Here is a 19,093-nt window from a genome sequence, read left to right as displayed (position 1 = left end):
AAGCATTTTTTAGGAAGGAAGACAGCTGAGGCTCAGTTCCTTCCTAACCATGAAATAACAGAGCATGTCTAGTACTGTGGTCTATAAAATAAACCTAATTTAAGTAGCCAAGCAACACTGGCTTGCTGCACAAGTCTCTACTGAAAGCCAAAACCAGAAAAAATGTTCACAGCATATCTTCAAAAGTAGCAGAAGGTGATGGATTACTGGTGATTTTACAGTCACAGATTTAAAACATATTATTTAGTTTATACCCAAACCAGTTAATTAAAAGCTGAAAAATCCTCAGGAGTTTGAAGAGCACTGGATTGATCAAGGGGTGCCCTAAGCTCCAGCCTACTGAACAGAAAAAGGAAACACTACTAATTTCCCAGCTCTAGTGATTTGATTGTCTTTCAAAATGTGATTTTTCTGTACTGAATCCCATATTTGGTGTACAGAAATATTTTTTTCTCAGCAAAACTTAGTAAATCACTTTGATTCTTTTTACATTTGGGGGCAGGGGAAAGCAAGCCAGGCAAACTTGTATGAGGACTGGGTATAATTAAACCTGGTCTGAGGGTGCAGGATAAACTAGATGATTTCTGAGGGTATTTTTAAAATCTATTTTCTGTTTTTAGTATATCTACTATCAGCTTATATTTGAAGCAAGTAATTTTTTTGGCTTATGGATGATCAAGAAATTGGTCATCTAACAAGCTCCAGTGACTGTAGGATTTTGGTATCCCAGACTGTCTACTAGCACTTCAGTATCCTCAGGGTTGGAACCTTCTGCCTACTCTCTTCAGACTTAAATCCATTTCTTCTCACCATGTTCATGAAAAACAAGCTTTTTCCCCTGCTTCTGTTATTGAGATAGCCTTCCCCTGTCAGAAGGGGAGATTGTGTCTCCCATGAGCCCCTCGTACAAGGCAGAAGCCCTGGATTTAGCAGACCTAGCTTTTTCTCCAGACTCTATTTTCTAGACTTTAGATCACTTCTGTCAGTTCAATCTCTTTGGCACAGGCCTTCATTTTCCAAAAGCAGCTCCCTCTCCAGAGGATGAATGGCTGAACAGGATTTGAAGCACAAAGGTGGACAAATGAAGATGTAAGCAAGATGTCTATTAGAAGACATTTAAATTGTGGGATGTTTGGTGCTTTGAATTTTCCTTTAGCTTTTCACCTGTGAGCACAGGGCAGGTTTATCCACACAGCAGCTGAGTTTGAGAGCAGGGGAAAGAGCAGCAGTGATAAAAGGCAGCTGAATTAAGGTAGGAGCAGGAAGATAAAAATCTCCTCTTCCCTCTCTTCTCCAGTTTCTGGCAGTTACAGAAATTTAATGATAGGGGTCTCAGAGGTGAGAACTCTTCACTAATCCTGCGGATTTCTGGGAATGTTCCTTTGGTGGTGTCTTCTTCAGCATTGAAATTCAGGAGCCCACTATCAGATCCAGGGAGAAATAGTTGCCTATTAGCACACAGATCACTATGACCATTGGAGAGTTTACAGATTCAAAGGAACAATGAAGCACTTCGCAGGTGGCCGAATTCCTCAGGGGAATCTATCAGATACAGGGCATCAATGAGCAGCCTTTATATTTAAGGAGGAATGGGACATTCCAGTCCAAACTTTCTTTTGGTTGAATTGGCAGCTTGTCCTTTAGGGCACTGTTATCAAGCGTTATTCTATCAAGGTAATTAGAATTACTCACACAGCAGAGAATGTGAGGCACAGGAGTGAGGCAGGATCCTTCCCTGAGGAGTTCCAGGTCTTCACAGACCAAAGCACCACGTTAAGGAGGAGTGAGGATGCAGTGTTTTAAGTGCCAGTCCTACTGCCATATCTGCTGCATTTACAGAGCAGAAGCCACTGCTTCCCAAACCCTGTGTAACCTATGAAGTTTCAGTGGGTTGAATTTCCTTGGTTTGCTTCTCAGCCTGCACACATTCAGGAGGGCTGCAGCCATCTGCCAAGTGTGGTGGGGATAAAACCCCTCCTTCCTCACGTGCTTGGTGATGTGAGGTACTGAGCAGCACCACAGCGTTGTTCTGAAGTTGTGCTGCTGCTTAAAAGTGAGATGCAGTGATGGAGCTGAGCTTCAGGTCACCGTTCGTTGTGGTTTGCTCAGGATCCACGTACAAGAGCTCCCGGAGGTACGTGCAGATCTAAAGGTGCTGCTTGCAGGAGCTGACTGGATTGGGTTCAGGTGCTGACTCTTGTCTTTCAACAGCAGCAAAGCACGTGTTATACGTTAAGTGCCTTGGGAATACAACGAGGTGTTGGGATTGCATGAAGTATTTGGAATGCCTCCAAGCTGCGCCCATGCTAAAGGAAAGGCTTGCTGCAAACTCTTCAGGCATCAAGCAGATTCCTCTTCCCTCGGTCCCACACATACCGAAGTGTCTGTCTGTGCCAGGATAAGTTTGTGTATCTTAGGGCTGGCGGATGTGCTGAGCAATACATCTGTCTGCAGACATGCTACCGAGAGCACGGGATGTGTGGCAAGGAGTGCCGAGAGGCTGCCCGGCCCCAGCTGGCTCAAGGTATTCATCACTGGAATATCACAACAGCTGTGTGATTCATTTCTGTGGAGATAAATCTCTAATGGCTGAGACTCAGTGATAAATATCATGTAAGTCGTTGTTGAGGTTTTTCATGTGTTCCTTTTCATTTGTTAGTTATAGTCTTTCTGGCCAAAGTTACTGCGTAGTTCTAAACCATAATGAGGAAAAAAGCTCCCCCGTGATGACTACCTGGTTGTAGTGGAAATGCTGCCAGCATTTGCACGAGGGAAGTTGCTGATGTCTGACTTGACTTGGTGAAAAAGAAATTTACTGCTGTGCATTTTGGCCCCCAGAGATGGTATCGGTAAAATTACAGGTGCCCCCCCCCCACCTGTTATCAGCATTATTGAAGTACAGTCATTCTGGCAGGAATTCAGATCTAGAATGTATGAACACATTAACACCTTTTCCAGAGCCCTTTTATCAGAAGACATTGTGTTCTCAAATAGGTCATAGAGACAAGAGAAAAAAGCAAGAAGTAACAAGACATTTCTGTGTAGCCAAAGTAACTTACTGGCTGCTGCTGCTGCTGGGTCTTGCTGCAGATGTAAAATAATTTTGATAAGAAGTTTCCTGTTTAAATAGACATTTGACTATGTGTCCTTTGGCTTTAAGGAAGTCTTAAAATCCTTTCCTAGTTGCTTAGCTGTCTGGGTGGTTTTTATTACTTTGAAGTTGGGCTTTATCTGCTGGCTTCATTCACAGACTAGCTGGCTGCTTATCACATCTGTGGATCAAATCTTCAAAGGTTTTGTCTGAAGAGTTGGGATTTATGAGGTCACGTGGAATGCCCCTCGGAGGGCGGTGAGCCCATGGCAGCAGAATTGCGGGGAAAGGCTTTTGTGTGTAGGTGCCAGAGGCGGGAGGGGCCGGGGCTGCGCTCCAGGTGGGCGTGCGGTGGGGAGGTGCTGATAGCCAGGCGAGCGCAGGGTTGCGAGCGCTGGCCCCTGTTCAGCACGCAGCATATAGAGAATGTGGGAGACCAGAGCGCATTCCTAGACACAGACTCACCGTGTTGCTGCTTCCAGTAGAGCTGTGTGAAATGTCAGAAGGAATTAGACCCGTGCTGGAACTGACAAGCACATCGGGCTCTGCAGCACTAGGCTTCACTGCACTTTTACAGCCAAGCTTACCAGCTACGCTCAATGGGGAAAATGGAGATTTTTTTTCCCCTTTATAAAGGTGGCTGCTTATTAAAAGTTAAATTTAAAAAATGTTTAAGAAAGGAGAAAAAAAAGAACACAAAAAGCTGCCTGGGTTTCTGCATACTTCAACAGCGAGCAGCAGCTGTCAAATCTGCAGCCAAGACTGCCTTGTTCCAGCCCCAAGCGTCCCTGGAACAGTGTGCCAGCTGAGGCGAGCATCTCCAGGAAAAGCACATTACAGTGCTCTTGTGCTCTTGCCTCTGGAACAGAGCATGGTTTTCAGGCTGTGTTCAGGCATGCCAGGCTTTGCTGACTGTACAGAAATGGGCGGGCTTGGTGCAGCAGCATATGTTTGTTGCATTTTTGAGTGTCTTGTGAGCAGCTTTAGCTGATTAGGTCACTGGAGATCATGCTTGGCTTCAGAGAAGCACAGTGATACAACTGCATGTGCTGTGAGCTGGAGAGAGTATTCCGTGCTGATTTATACCTCTCAGCTTCCATTCAGGAGATGATAATTCTGTTAAAGGATTGTAATGATCTCTTAAAGCAGTATTGGAAAGAAAGCAGTGTTTCCTTGGATGAAGCACACTGTGAGTTACCTCCTGCAGCAGGGTGAACAGGTTGTAGGTGCTGTGAAGGCAGGATAACCCCACTCACTGAAGGGTTTAGGAATGTATATAGTTAATTTGATATACTTGGAGATGTGGCTCGTTTCCATCTCTGACTCCTCCATTCGAACGTGCGGCTGCTGCAAAGACAAGTTTCACGTGTGTGTGCTTGTGTTCTTTGGCCAAAGCTGCTCTCTTTCAGCACTAAATACTCAGCCCCTCTTTGGGTCAGAGCTCCACCCCCGTGAAGGAGCAGAGCCTGTTGCGGCTCTGGAGCCGCCGCTGTCCGCCTGCCATGGCTCCTCCTCCCCTCCCACCCTTGGGTGGAACCAGAGAAGGGAAAACTTGCCCGTAGTTAGCAGGCAGCAGAGCTCGCAGAGCCCCTGCAGCAGCATGTCCCACTAGCCCGGTTAGCAGAGAGTCTGTCCTTCCCGAGGTGCTGCTGCTGCTGAGCGCAGGAGAAGATGGTTATAGCAATGGGAGCCAGGAAAAATCTGAGAAGGAATGAGCAGCCGAGAGACCTGGCATTCCTTGGGCAGCTTCAAAGGGAGGTGAAGTATCTGAATCAGCGCAAGAGTAAATGAGCACTGGCTGCTGCCATGTTGGCAGAACAGAGCTGTTCAGAGGCAGTTGGACAAGTTTGTGGCTGATCCGGTTTATCCAGTGTTGAAGATGGGAAGTTACTTGTCTGCTCCAGCTTACTTCGCTCCCAAGGATCCCTTTCGGTAAGTCCTGCACTGTGGGGTTAGCAGAGGGCCTCCAGAGTGTGCTTTCCCCCCTGTGTGCCAGCCCAGGCACTCCTGGGTGAGGCTGGAAGAATGAGGTCCCGTGCTCGTGTGCCAGAAACAGCCAGCCTCAAACTGGGATCCCATGTTGCTTTGAGGAGGTGACAGGGAAGGTTCCTGTTGCCAGTCCCTTCCCAGCTCCCTGGTTCGATGAGCAGCTCCAGTGTGTGCACAGCCAGGCAGGCTCCCTTCCAGAGAGCACTCGATGTGCTGCTGTACCCTGTGCCCCTGTGCTCTGCTCACCAGCAGAGGAATGAGATTAATGTGGCTGCTGCTGCTTCTCTTCCAAAGCTCCTTGTGACTGGGTGAGGTGAGGTGCTGCTCTGGGAGTTCAGGAAGGTGATGTAATCTGCAGCGAGGCAGCACATAATCCTGTTTAAGAAATCAGGCACTTTGCAGGTAACTAGGGATGAGAAGGATTCTTCTGTGATATTTTGGTTAATTCAACTTTTATTCAGTTTTGGTCCAATTGAACAAATGAGAATCGAGAAAGGTGATAGTTCCAGAACAACACTTTGATTGCATTGCTTCTCCACAGTGAGAAAAGTCAGTGAGGCTGAACACAGCCAGGCTGGTGATTGACACTGATGTGCTGATTAGGTGGATGGATGGGGAAAGGCACAGCTTGCACTTTCATTGTCTCCCTCCTATCCCCTCTGCTCGGATTTGCTTGTTATTGATCCTGTTCTGCAAACTTTTGTACTGGTTTGGGAGTAAGGAGCCTGTTGGTAAAACAGTCTAGGATAGGAGTAAATACTGCTGAACAGTTGCTGAGCTTCTTTTGGCAACTTTCTGAAACCACAGCTGCTTCAGAAGAAGGAAAGTGAGCAGACACTCATTATTTGTAATATGTGTAGGGTATTATGCTAAGCCCTAGATACACCTTCTCCCGAGTGTGTGGAAATGGTTTTGCATAGTCAGAGCTTAAGCACTCTGTCTTTCTAGTAGTCTGTTTCCTAGCATCTGTTCTGCCTTGTCTGGTGTCTCTTACGTAGCCAGGGCACACACACACAGCTGCTAAGCCCGGGTGAGTAAGCCTTTGGGTGAGCTGCAGGCTGGGCTAATGCTTTATTCTGCAGCTCTCGGTGCCTGTCCCCTCCCTGCCCTGCCGGCAGAATTGGAACCACGGCTCTCCCGAGCCTGTCTAGCGTTAACTGATCTGGCCTGACAGTGTGTGTGAGGGGGGCATTTTGTTAATGAGCCCTTCTCCAAGGGATCTGTCTCTTCAATGCCAGGGAAGTCTTTGCTTCCATGAAGGTATTGCCTTTCATTTAGCTGTAAAAGAGATGCCACCAGGCACCAGTGCTGCTTTTCAACTGAATCTGGTCTGGTTACCTGTTGTGACCTGATCCTTCTACCACCCCCCACAAAACCAAGAGTCCATGGAGCAGTGATTTGTGAGCTCCTTCTGCACTTGCTGTGCTGCGGAGCATCAGGGCTGAACTCTGCACCCAGATGCTGCTTGCGGTTCCTGGAGGATGGCTGTGGGAGGCAAATGAATTTATTCTGTACAGCCAAAGCTGGGAAGTGAAGAATTATAATGTCTGGTCTGTATAATCAGAGCAGGGTTCTGCAGCTCTGAAAATGGTGGCTGGGCACCAAGAGGAAGCACATATGCAGGTATGGCTGTTACCAGTCCTCCATGAAATTTGATCACCATGGTTTGCTACTCTGTAATAAGAATAGCACATAATCTAGGAGAAGATTAGTGGTTTCTAATCTGTAAAAGATAAAGGAGCATGGCATACTCCTTTCTCTTGGTTGTGGTGACTGGCAAAGGTTAGCTTTCTTAATACTTGTAGCAGTAATTGCATTCCTGTCTCAGCTGATGAGAACCTTGGTGCAAGGGCACAGCTCCAGTGAGGCGGGAGAGGAAGAAATGGCAACTCTTGTATCTTCTGGGATAAAATTCTGACATATCTCTTCAATGTGAGCCTTGTGGAACAATCATGTGCTGCTTTTATCATTTGGTGAATGATAAAAAGCATTGAAGCCATACCTGTGTGCTGTCAGCCAGTTTCCCACACCTGCCAACTCCGAGCCTTTTTGAGGTTACAGAATGCATGGTCAGTGACAAAGGTGCTGTGTGGCAGCATGGGCTGCAGCCATGTCCTGTTCCTTCAGGGATTAACCAAGCAGCCAGTCAGACCCATTCCAGCATCCAGCCTCTCCAGGGCTGCTTGCTCTGTTCCTGTTGCCTCATTGCCCAGGGTGGGGCTCTGAGCCTTAAGCTGCAAACTTGTCCTGCCCAGATTTGTTTAATTACATAGCAGAGAACTGACTGCTTGCTGGCTCCACCTCCTCACCTTCATTTTGCTATGGGTGTGTTCCAAATTAGATACCAGTGCTTATTTCTGGATGGAAGCAAACTTAACTAAGTGCTATGAGGTTGAATCAAACCATTTAGTACTAGAGGAGGGGTAAAGGGAAGGCAAATGCACATGATCCTGTGGAGCCCACCTAAACAGAATTGCAGTTTGTATTGCTTTTGCAGAAATTTTACATTTACTTAGGGAGAAAAAGGAAGGGTTTGAAGGTGAAATGGAAGAGAGGTGAGGAAGGGAAGGTGATGTGCTTAAAAACAAAAAAGTGACCCACCTGTGTGGAGAGAACACAGAAAATCAAGTCCTGAAATCCTGGTGAAGCAGTCTCCAGCACTGCTGTCTGCATCCCAAGTGCAGGTCTGGTCACAGCTCCCTGTTTGAAGATGTAATCACTGGTGGAACACACACACTGGTACAGGCATGCATGGAGGAGTTGGATAAGTCTGAGGGATCTGATTTGCCCGTGCTGAGCCAGATGTTCCTGCCACAAAATGATAGAAATCTTTGCTGTTAGTCTCCACTTGCTCTTTTTTCCCTCCCACTCACCTATGTGCTCATTCAGCACGGGGTATTTACTGCAAATGGAAGCCAAAGGCCAGTGGTTGAAGGCAGAATGCACTGGGATGCCTTCTGGGTCTCTTGCATACCAGGAGCAGGGTGTAACCATGACAGTGCCCCCAGGCTGGGGCTCTAGTGATATATGCACCATGTAAAGCAATCTTAAATTACTGTTCCCTCTGCTTCACACAAAATTGGCAGGGCCTGTTGCATGTGCTCCTGGAGTTCTTTCCCATCACTTGGAGGGGGGACAGGATTTGATGTTCCTCAGCTGGGAGAGCAAACACTGTAGAAGCCAAATACATCTTAAGGAGCAATCTTCCTGAGGGGAGGGAACAGCACTGAATCCTCCGTGAGGTGTGTTTTTCCCTGAAGCCAAAGGCTGCTTACAAGCAGCTTTACCTTGTCCCTTTGCAGTCTCTTGAGATGGAGCAAATAACTCTCTCTGTGCTCTCTTGGAGCATGACCAGCCTCACATATCATCATGCTCATTACAAGCTGCTGGAGTTTACAAGGAATGTCTTTGGCACAAATAAGCTTTTAGGAAGCTTGTGAGAGGAGAAGTCAGCTGTAGCTCTCATCTTAGCCCAAGGAGCATGTAAGAAGTGCTCCTCCAGTGCCACCAGCAGACTCTAGCACACTGGGTGCTAAGGGAGATCAGCTGCCTGGAGGGGCACCCACCTAAACCCCCATCCCACTGCAGTGCTTCCCCCCAGTGCAGTGACTGAGACAGGTGTTGGGGTAGGAGACAGAAGAAAGTCTTCTTCTCCCATTTGGGAAACCATTGTGTCAATGGACTGATCCTCAAGGTGTTTCTCTGAACCAGCTGTTGGTGACTGACCTGGATTCTGCACTCAGAAATGGCCAGTGCCAGACTTCTTTTCCTCTTAAAGTCTGAGAACATGCTGCCCAGGGCTAATGGAATAATCCTTACTGATGCAACTCCTGTGCCTTATCTCTCCAGTAAGTCACACCTCCATGCTGCTGAAGTTAAACTCCCTTGCCCAGTGCATCTTGCTGAGGCAGGATTATTTTGTATTCAACAAGCCTGGGTTCTGCTTGTGATTTCCTGAAAAGGTATCTGCAGTAGAATTGCTGCATTTTTTTTCCTTGATTTTTTTTTTTTTTTTTTGGAGGGGTGGGGGGAAGGAGTTTGTTTCTTGAAAGGATGTAGATAGATTATTAGTAATGGTGTCTTGTTGAAATAGAGGCTGACAGATATGTGAAGGATTTGGGGATTCTCTTAATGAAATCGGAGAATTAATTTAGGGCTTTTTCCTTTGGGTTGCTCGTGGTGTTTATTTTCTCATGCACTGTGATCAGCAGAAGGGAGAGCAGTCAGCTGGGAGAGGTGGACTTTCATCACAGTGAATTGGTGGATGCAGTAATATATAGAGCTCAGGGAATGAACTGCTTTGAAAACTCTCCCTCAAATGCAGAGTGCTGCAGTTTACCTTTTGGGAGAGGCCTTCCTACAGAACAATAGAAAAACTTTCCAGAAAGGTTGGTGCAAAACTGGCTTTGCATTAAAAAGGGAAGTGGATCCTGCTTCTCAGTCCTGCTTCCTGACCTGGCTGAGGAGGCAGGTGCCCTGGCACAAGGGTGATGCTATACAAACACTAAGCAGAAACAGAGCAGAGCTCTTGCTGTGCTGGGCAGGTCTGCAGCTGGAAGCTTGCATCCAGAAAGAGGGAGAAAGCAGAGGAGCAAAATTTACATAGCAAAATTTATAAATGTGGGTTTCAATGTGTGGGATTTGTTTTAAAATTTGGAAGCTTCTTTTTCTTTGTACTGGTTGAATGCTCCTCTCCTTACAGACCTTGAGTTTGGTGCTAATTCTCAGTTCAAAAAACAATGGGAAGTGGAAGGGTTTAGTACATCCCTAACTGGCAGAAGGGTTTAGTACATCCCTAACTGGCAGAAGGGTTTAGTACATCCCTAACTGGCAGAAGGGGTTAGTACATCCCTAACTGGCAGAAGGGGTTAGTACATCCCTAACTGGCAGAAGGGGTTAGTACATCCCTAACTGGGGTTTAGTACATCCCTAACTGGCAGAAGGGGTTAGTACATCCATAACTGGCAGACCTACCTGCTGGTGAGCTGCTGCTGAATGTCTGTGTTCTCCATGCAGGAAAGGACTGTTGATTTATGACTTGCTGCCAACTGGAACTTTGTTCTTTTGCTTCCTTCAAGGTGCTCTGAATGCCAGGATCCCCTCACTAACTGGTACTATGAGAAAGATGGGAAGCTGTACTGTCACAAAGACTACTGGGGAAAGTTTGGGGAATCTTGCCATGGCTGCTCTCTGCTGATGACTGGACCTGTGATGGTAAGGACTTTGAAGGATTCCTGCCTGGATGCAGGACATGCCTGCCTTCATCTCCTCAAACTTAGTTGGGAGTTATCTTAGGTATTCAGATAACCAAATAAACTGAGGGTAATAATCTCCTTGTTACTCTAATGTCGAATCAAAGAGTAGAAATGAAGCTTGGGTGGGCATCTTCTAGATAAAAATAAATTTTGAATGGTGGTAGCTGTTAAAGGAGGGAGATGTGAGGATCTGGAGCATATGAACAAATCAAGTGCTGAAAAGTACAGACCTGCAAGGCAGAAGGGTGATTCAGGGGACATCTGTTCAGGTTCTGTAGCACAGTGCCTCAGTGTCTCCAGGGGTGATTTTCCACTGCACTGTGGAGTCCAAGCTCTCTGCTCAGGGTAAGCAGAAGGTTCTGGCTGTGGGAAGGCTGCCATCCAAGTCCCACCTGGTTGTGGCCAGAGTGCTTTTTCAGGCTGACAGTGTCTTGAAGCAGTGTTAGCCCCAACTGCTTTGATGCATTGAACTCTTCCTGCACAATATGGGCTCACCTAAATGTTACCCTCCTGCCACAACCTTGCAAATATTTAAACTTTAAAACGACCAAGAATGAAACGAAACCATTATTTTTCTAGAGTCTAAATAAAAAAGCAGGATGGTACTCAGTAATATGATTGCTATCTCAAAAGAAAATACTGAGAAATGTGCAGACAATTTTTCATTGCCTGCAAAAGACTTTGCATAATAACGTCACTAAAGGAAGTTCTCGTAAGGGAAATAGAAGAATAGACCAATTAATAAAAATATTCTTTAAAGGTATGTTTTGTCTCAGTTTGTGCTTTTTTTTCTGTCAGCTGGCTGGTTAAATATCTGAATTTGTGCACTGCCCGTCTGCCAAAAAAAAGCCCTTTCAGCTTTATTAATTCAGGCGTAACATTAATTATCTTGCCAAGAGCAACTGACCAGGAAGGTTTAATACCTTGTTTACTAGTCTGCAGCAGACTATCAACTATTTTTGATAGTTGAGCAGCTGCCAAATACAGCAGAGGTTCCTGGGACATGAGCTTTGCTTAGAGGGTTGATGTGTTTGTTTTGGAGTTCTGTAAACAAGGTGCCATGGATGGGGTTCAGGAAAGACAGAATGGACTAATATAACTCTTCAGTAAAAAACTGCCACTTGCCTTAGAGATGTGAGTGAACACGTTGGTTGGAGAGGAAAGCAGGAGCTGCATCTGCTGATGGGTTTTGGCCCTCCTGAGCTACTCCCTCTTCTGTCTGTAGGTGGCTGGCGAATACAAGTATCACCCTGAGTGCTTTGCTTGTATGAGCTGCAAGGTGATCATTGAAGATGGGGACACTTATGCACTGGTGCAACATTCCACTCTCTACTGGTAAGAGGAGCTGCACTTTGCCACAGAGCTGCTTCCTGCTGAGTGTAAGCCCTGTTCAGCTGGCTCGGAGTGCTTCAGCCAGTGCTGCTCTGAGGAATGCCGGGAAGCTGCCTTTGAGGGAGGGAGGAAGGAGTGGTGTAAGCACTAAAACTATGGCTTGTGGTCAGTGAGAGAACTCAGATGTGTGAGTTTGGCAGGGAGGGATGGGACATAATGACTTTCTTCACTTCTTCCAGTGGAAAATGCCATAACCAGATTGTGCTGACACCGATGATAGAAAAGCACTCCACTGAGTCTCTGCGTGAGCAGCTGCCTTATACACTGACCCTCATCTCCATGCCAGCAGCCACGGATGGCAAGAGGGGATTCTCTGTGTCTGTTGAAGGTGGCTGCTCCAGTTATGCCACTGGTGTCCAGGTGAAAGAGTGAGTATGACCAGATTTTGTGCAATGTATGTGTCCATGCAGAGGGAGCTGGTAAAAATCTTGCAGCGCTGTTGTCCTGAGGGAATCCTGGCATTACAGGGATGTAGTTTGGATAATAGTCATTTGGTTTGGTCTTCATTTCAGTCTTGTGACAACCTTAACTGATAATTGTATCTCTCAGTGCTGTCTCCTTCGGTGAGCACAAAACAAAAATTTGGACTAAAATTTTCCTACTGGTGATATGAAGAGCTCTCTCCAAACCAGCTCAGACCTAAGCACTTGGTCTAATGGTAGTTCCCCGTGTCAGCACTAGATTAGCACTGGTTTATTTCAAAATACCAATATGAAGGGAAGCATATTTTTGACAATTTTGGCTAAACTGACTTCACATGCAGACTGTAATTCCCATCTTTAGAGTTAACAGGATGCACATCAGCCCAGATGTCCGAAATGCCATCCACCCTGCAGATCGGATCCTGGAGATCAACGGAGCTCCCATTCGAACCTTACAGGTGGAGGAGGTGGGTAGAGCTCTGTTCTGAAGCCTCCTTCTCCTCTGCCTTCCTACACCTTTTCTCTTTCCTGACACTGTTCTCTCACCCTACACAGTGTGTGTACACTGCTAGTACTCGTGCTGACAGGAGGAATAAACATGAAGGCAAGCTTTGCCTTCCAGCTGGAGAGGAAAATGTAACAGATGGAAATGCAGTTAGGATTCAGTCCTGATTTTGTGGCATTCCAATGTGAAGGGAGGTAATAAGAAAAGTCTAGGGCTGTGACAGAGGACAGGGAGGCTGTGAAGACTTTCCCATGTACTGCTGGTGAAGTGCACAGTTCTGATTCTTTTAGAGGCACTGCTAATACACAAGGGCCCAGCTGATCCTAGGAACATTTCCCATTGCAAAAAACCTATTTGCTGTCTTTATTTACAAGTAGATGCTTTCCACAGATACCAGGTGATGCTGCAAGAATGTAAAGGGGGGCACCATTACCTTCACTTCCCAAGGGTTTTATTTACTGTTGGCACTAAAGAGAACGTGAGGAGCACAAACCACCTCTCACTCAGACAGATCTCCATGTAGCTTCTGCAAAGCTGTTTTTTGCAGCACTGTTCAAGGTGGAAACTTGTGTAGTTTTTGAACACTTTTCAGAGAAAGAAAAGTATTTAACAGAGTCATAAAATACCAGACTGGAAAGCACCTCAAGGATCATCTGGTGCAATCTTTCTTGACAAAAGCACTATCTGGAGCACTATGTCCAGCTAAAACATAAATGTGTCCAGTGTTGGGGAATCCACCACTTTGCTGGGGAAGTTATTCCAAGGGCTGATTGTTTTTGTAAAAAAAACTGTCTTTGTGTCTACCTGGAATCTTTCCAGGATTATTTTGTACCCTTACGTCCTGTATCTTCCATGTAACTCCTTGTGAAAAGGGAGTCTTCATCTTCCTTGTAGCCACTCTTTAAACACTGGAACATGGTGATAAGGTCTCCCCTAAACCTTCTCAAGGCTGAACACACCCAGTTCTCTCAGCCTTTCCTCACGTGGCAGCTTCACAGCACTTCAGTCATCTTTGTGGCCCTTCTCTGGACCCTCTCCAGCCTGTCCACATCTTTTTTATATAGGTTACTTGTAGCTAACCAGAAAGAAGTACTGGATAGCATAAGGAACTTCTGTGCTGCCAGCCTGATTTGTCTGGTAGACAGTTGTGGTGCACACAACTAAACCACAACTATGGAGTGATCTCACTGAACTCTCTCCTCTGATTCCTGAGGGGCATTCCCTGTGTCTCCTCTGTCTCCTGTAGCTTGCATTCCTCCTGCCTGCTGCTATGCTGCCCTTTGGTTTGATTTCAGGTGGAGGAATTGATTCGCAAGACAAGCCAGACCCTTCAGCTGCTGATAGAGCACGACCCCGTGTCGCAGCGGCTGGACAGGCTCCGCCTGGACTCCCGCCTTCCCAGCCACATGAAGGCGCCCATCTCCCCTCGCTCCCTCTCTCCTCTGGACATCAAGGAGAACCTGGAAGGAACGCTGCGACGGCGCTCCCTCAGGTAAAGACTGGGAAGCACAGCCTCTGCCCTGTGCTCCCTGGCTGGGCAGCTTAGGCCCTGTGATTGCAGTGACTGTGGGGCAGGGCTTATCTCCGATGTCTGCCGTGGTGTAAACCAGTGGAGAAGTCATGGGGAGCTTTGGATTCTGCTGTTGGTGTACACTCTCTCTCCATTCCCTTTCAGGATGACAAACATTCAGTAATAAAAGTAAGGAGCTCTACTGTTAACAGAGAAAAGCTACTAAGTTTCAGCGTCAGTAAATGTAAAGGTCAGGTTTTTACCAGCCATAGATGACTGGGGAAGAACATGGGGAAGGGGAATCTGGCTGAGACCTGGGTCTTGGGAAAAAGTCTTTTTGAGAGTGGAGCACTCAGTTGCTCATTTAGTCTTTTACCAGTACTTTGTTTAGAGATAGCAAGTGATGTGTCTTCACAGCTTCCTCCCCCTGTTCTCAGACTCCACCTCAGACTGCCAGTGCAGGAGAGCTTGGTGTTGCTGTTAGGCAGCTCTGACTTGGAAGTTGCTCTGGATTCATAAGGAGCTTCCACAGTGCTGGGAGAACATCTGGTTTTGGAGATAGTAAAAGTACTGGAGAACATTAGAAACTGGTCCCTTATCAGTGAATGATGGGATATGCTGGACCAAAGGTTACCCAGCAGCTTCCCTGATCTTCCTGTATCCCTGTTTTCCAGGCGCAGTAACAGCATTTCGAAGTCTCCTGGCCCCAGCTCTCCAAAGGAACCTCTCCTCCTGAGCCGTGACATCAGTCGTTCTGAGTCCCTGCGCTCCTCTTCCAGCTGCTCCCAGCAAATCTTCCGGCCCTGTGACCTGATTCATGGTGAAGTTCTAGGAAAAGGATTTTTTGGACAAGCAATCAAGGTGAGGGAGGTCCTCAAACATTCATCAGTTACTTTGAGAACAGCAATGTCTGCCTGTATTGGCATCCTTCACATCAGTCTCAGTGGTTTTGCCTTGCCGAGAGTGATCAGTCTTGGATCTTCCCTGGTTTGCTCTGAGATCCATTTCTGTTTCCTTCCCTGACCTGAGTGTGTCTGACTGCAGATGGTTTTGACTTTGTTCCCTTTGAAATGTCAGCCTTGGCTGTACATGTTCATCTCGTGAGTCAGGTTTAGCCCTCCAGAATGCCTGTCACAGCAGGCTGCTGGGTGAGCTGAGCTGGGGGGAACAGGCCACAGTTCCTCTTACGAGCATCTTCCCTATGATTGTGTCCAGCTCCCCAGCAATTCTTACCCACCCTTAGTGTGGAGTGTTCAGGGGTTTGCTAGGCTGATGTAGTGACCGTGTCTGAACCCCTGGCACAGCCTCAATGGCTTGTCAGCATGGGGGTAGTGGTCAGGTCTTGCATGACTCTCACAGTTCCAATCTCAATCAGTAGCATTCTCTTGCATTTAAGCTCTCTGATCTTGACTGAGGGTACTCCAGCAGTTCCTATCCCAACATTCCTGACAGCATCAGGGACACCTTCCTCTGCCTTGTTAAGGTTCTGTGAGTTCCTCAGTACTCAGACTGCACTCACCAGGGGATGGGACCCTTACACTGGTAAAAACTTGAGGTGTCCAGCCACCATGTTCATCTCATGCTTCCATGGGAGGTGATGAGCCAGCACTACAAACCCAATGCTTGATCCATACTAATGAGCATATTTCTCTTCTTCTCTGCTCATAGAGAAATAACAGGTGCAGGTAAGTGAAACCTTTGCTCTGTTGCATGCTTTTGTCATCTGTGTCCCAGCAGTTACTGGCACAAAGGCATTTCTTTTCTGCTCAAACTGCCCCATGGCTATCCTGTTCTGGTGCATGCTCTGGGAGTTAAATTTGCCCCCGTGGAGTTTCATGTGACACTTGTTTTAGTTTTGCTGGTATGTCAGCTTAAGAATTCCACTTAGCCTTGCCTTTGTCTCTTCACTTCCCTTTATCATTGGATATTAGATGTCCCTGGCTGAAACATGCAGTGTTCCCTGGCTCATTACTTGTGTATGGATGCTTGATTTCAGATGGGAGCAGAAGAATATTGTACTCTTGCTTCTGTTGTGTTATTCCATGCGCTCACATTCCACCTGTGTCAGCTTTGTTATGTCCATGGCTCCAAACAGAACTGGTGTGTCACAGTGTTTGCAAGAACTCATAAGCTTCCTAAGTACTATAACTGGATCATGTGTTCTGGATTTTAGTTCTAGAGGTTTTCTAAAGGACTTTTTTGCCTCCTACTGTTAAAAAAAAAAAAGGGCGATTTTTTTTTTTTTAGGCTTCAGATTGACTGGGTGTGATGCAGCAAGTACTGTATCTGGTCACATAATTCTCTTCTGATCAGAGAGGCAAGGTGGTTGTTTAGTTTGCTGCAGATCTTAGGGAGCCTGAGCTGTCCAATGTAAGCAAATGAAGAGGAGAGGATTTCCAGGAAAATGTGCTCATAGGAATTTGGACTCTTTCTACTCACTCCTGCACCCTGTGCAAGCAAGCCTGAGCTGGTTACAAAAAACCTTCATAATACAGCAAAATGCCAGGAACTACTTGGAGATAGGCAAACAGTTCTTAAGGAACTGGAAATGCTTTCCATGTTAAGAGCCAGGAAATTTATTACCTTATTATTATGATGGATTTCTTTGTGTTTTCCACTGTTCTAGGACATTCCTTGCATGTTGAGACACTGCTCCAAAGGAGCAAGGTAAAATTAACTGCTTCCTGCCTTAACTGAACAGCCTGTGCACTCCAGTTCCACTTGCATGTGGATAAGATTCAGATTCCCCATAAAGCCAAAGCATTTATAATGCAGTTTTGGGTTGTTTGGTTTGCTTTCTGATGCAAGTGAACATTGATTCTTTTGCTGACACAGAATGTAGTTGATAAAGCTTGTGCACATGTGAGCATCCCGATGGACAAATGTGTTCCATAAGGGAACTTGGAGGCACGCACCAGTGTGGAGGCTTTGGCAGCCTGTGTGCACACTCAGCCCTGTGCTACCCAAACTGGAGCTCTCAGCTCTGGGTCTTGGCATGATCCTCTGTCAGCTTTAGGAGTTTCCGTTTCACAAACGGCACCTTCGGTGAATTCCGAAAGGAGAAGTTTCACACGGTTTTCGACAGATCTCTGAATTTCCTCCCATCTCTATTCTTCTCTGGATGGAGGGGAATGTTGCACTTCTTCAGAAGTTGCAGGACCATTGGAGCTGTGTATTCTTGAACCTTGCCTGTAGTTGTGGGTTTTGTTTCCACCAGGTGACTCACAAAGCAACAGGAAAGGTGATGGTGATGAAGGAGCTGATTCGCTGTGATGAGGAAACACAGAAGACTTTCTTGACAGAGGTAGGAGCAGGATTTCAAACAGCTTCTGAGCCAGTAGTGTGGTAGAACTCTCCCATCTTCTCCAGAGAGAGAGATCCTGCCAGCCAGCAACCTGGCAGAATGAAGGTGCTGAGGAGGGAGACATTGCATGGGGAAAAGCTGACATGAGCTGAATATTTGCTGCAGTGAAGTGTGACTCACACTGGGCATTAGACATTGCTTCAGCTCCACTTCATTAATTTTTCAGTGATAAGAGCAGCTTCAGTCAGAGGCAAATTGAGCTGTGCAGTACATAAAGGATTTATCCCTTGAGCCTTGTGCATAAGTACAAAGGATGAGGGCCAATATCTGTAAGATATTTAAGACTCATGCTGTATTAAGCAAAACTATTTTCTTGGTGGCAGTCTACCATGTTTTTCAGTCAGATTTAGCTTAAAGGCAGCTCCCTAAACACCTGACACTGCTGTTGTGGCCCTAACATACACAGCACAGACCCAATAGCTGCTCTGGAGAGTTTTGCCTTCTGAAATATTAGCCAAACTCAAGGGTGCTCTCCTTAAAGACTAAGATCAGGTTAATTGCACAGCATGAAAATGAAGAGGCAGCAGTTCGTTGACTGCCTTAAGGCTGGGGTTTGAGTGATCTCTGTGATCCCTGAACAGGACTTTGAGCACTTTTCACCACAGAATGGATCTGTCAGCACTTGTTCCGTTCACTTTTTGGTGTGAATCATCCCTTTGGGATGTCTCTGCTGGCAGGTGAAGGTGATGCGCAGCCTGGACCACCCCAACGTGCTGAAGTTCATTGGTGTGCTGTACAAGGACAAGAAGCTCAATCTCCTCACCGAGTACATCGAGGGGGGCACGCTGAAGGACTTCCTCCGCAATGCAGTGAGTATGGACACCTGGGACAGGGGTACTCAGTGAGCCTGGCTGCTGATGGTTGTGCCAGCCTCATGTACTCGTTATTAGTCTTCTTTGAAGCTGGGCAGTAAAGCTGCCTCGTAGCTGTGGGTGAGCTTGAGGCAGGAAGCCTCTTCTTTCTGGGGCTGTATCGTATGTCTCTGACTGCTCTAAGAGTGGCTCTTGTGAAGGAACTGCTGTCAGCAGCTGGCTGGTAAGATGGTCCCTGACCATTTGTCTTTCAGGACCCATTCCCCTGGCAGCAGAAGGTCAGCTTTGCCAAAGGGATTGCCTCTGGAATGGTGAGTTGGACTGTTGCTTCATAAGAGAGCAGACTCGGGTGAGGGTTAGTGGCTTCACGAGGGTGGTGTATGAGGGGCTGTGGACACTGCCTGACTACTGGAATTGGGTTGTCTAGTCTGTAAATGCTCAGCTGGGAACCCCTAACACCAAGTTTTCTCCTTCTGTTCCAGGCTTACTTGCACTCCATGTGCATCATTCACAGAGACCTGAATTCACACAATTGCCTGATCAAGCTGGTGAGTTACACCTCAGTTCCCACAGCATGCTGCTTCTCTCCTTGGCATCTTCATCCCTTGGTTTTCTCCACATGATGTTCCCTCTTTTGTCAGGGTGGAACTGATTTCAGAAAGGCTTTGTGCCCCAGGCAAAGGAGCTTTATTCTCACACAGGATCTTCCAGACTGATTCAGCTTTCACTGTTTCTGTGTTCTGTTCTCTTACC

The 19,093-nt window shown here is 46.7% G+C and overlaps 1 protein-coding gene across 3 annotated transcripts in view; it reads left to right on the top strand.

The window, feature by feature from the left end:
- The window catches only part of LIMK2 (LIM domain kinase 2), a 32,768-nt gene that overhangs the window by 6,982 nt on the left and 6,693 nt on the right, over nucleotides 1–19,093 (top strand). For 2 of the 3 annotated variants that reach the window (XM_059863108.1, XM_059863110.1), the window contains exons 3-12: nucleotides 10,159–10,294; nucleotides 11,561–11,670; nucleotides 11,907–12,095; nucleotides 12,511–12,616; nucleotides 13,950–14,146; nucleotides 14,839–15,025; nucleotides 17,382–17,468; nucleotides 18,206–18,337; nucleotides 18,595–18,651; nucleotides 18,823–18,888. In XM_059863108.1, coding sequence (XP_059719091.1) covers nucleotides 10,159–10,294; nucleotides 11,561–11,670; nucleotides 11,907–12,095; nucleotides 12,511–12,616; nucleotides 13,950–14,146; nucleotides 14,839–15,025; nucleotides 17,382–17,468; nucleotides 18,206–18,337; nucleotides 18,595–18,651; nucleotides 18,823–18,888 — 1,267 coding nt within the window. Of the gene's footprint in view, nucleotides 1–4,614; nucleotides 5,024–10,158; nucleotides 10,295–11,560; nucleotides 11,671–11,906; nucleotides 12,096–12,510; nucleotides 12,617–13,949; nucleotides 14,147–14,838; nucleotides 15,026–17,381; nucleotides 17,469–18,205; nucleotides 18,338–18,594; nucleotides 18,652–18,822; nucleotides 18,889–19,093 lie in introns of those variants that run through there. The other variant, XM_059863109.1, reaches the window with a different exon arrangement.

The sequence above is a fragment of the Haemorhous mexicanus genome, chromosome 19 (genome assembly GCF_027477595.1).
Source record: "Haemorhous mexicanus isolate bHaeMex1 chromosome 19, bHaeMex1.pri, whole genome shotgun sequence".
In the NCBI taxonomy this organism is placed as follows: Eukaryota; Metazoa; Chordata; class Aves; order Passeriformes; family Fringillidae; genus Haemorhous; species Haemorhous mexicanus.
This window is presented reverse-complemented; position numbering and strand designations above follow the sequence as displayed.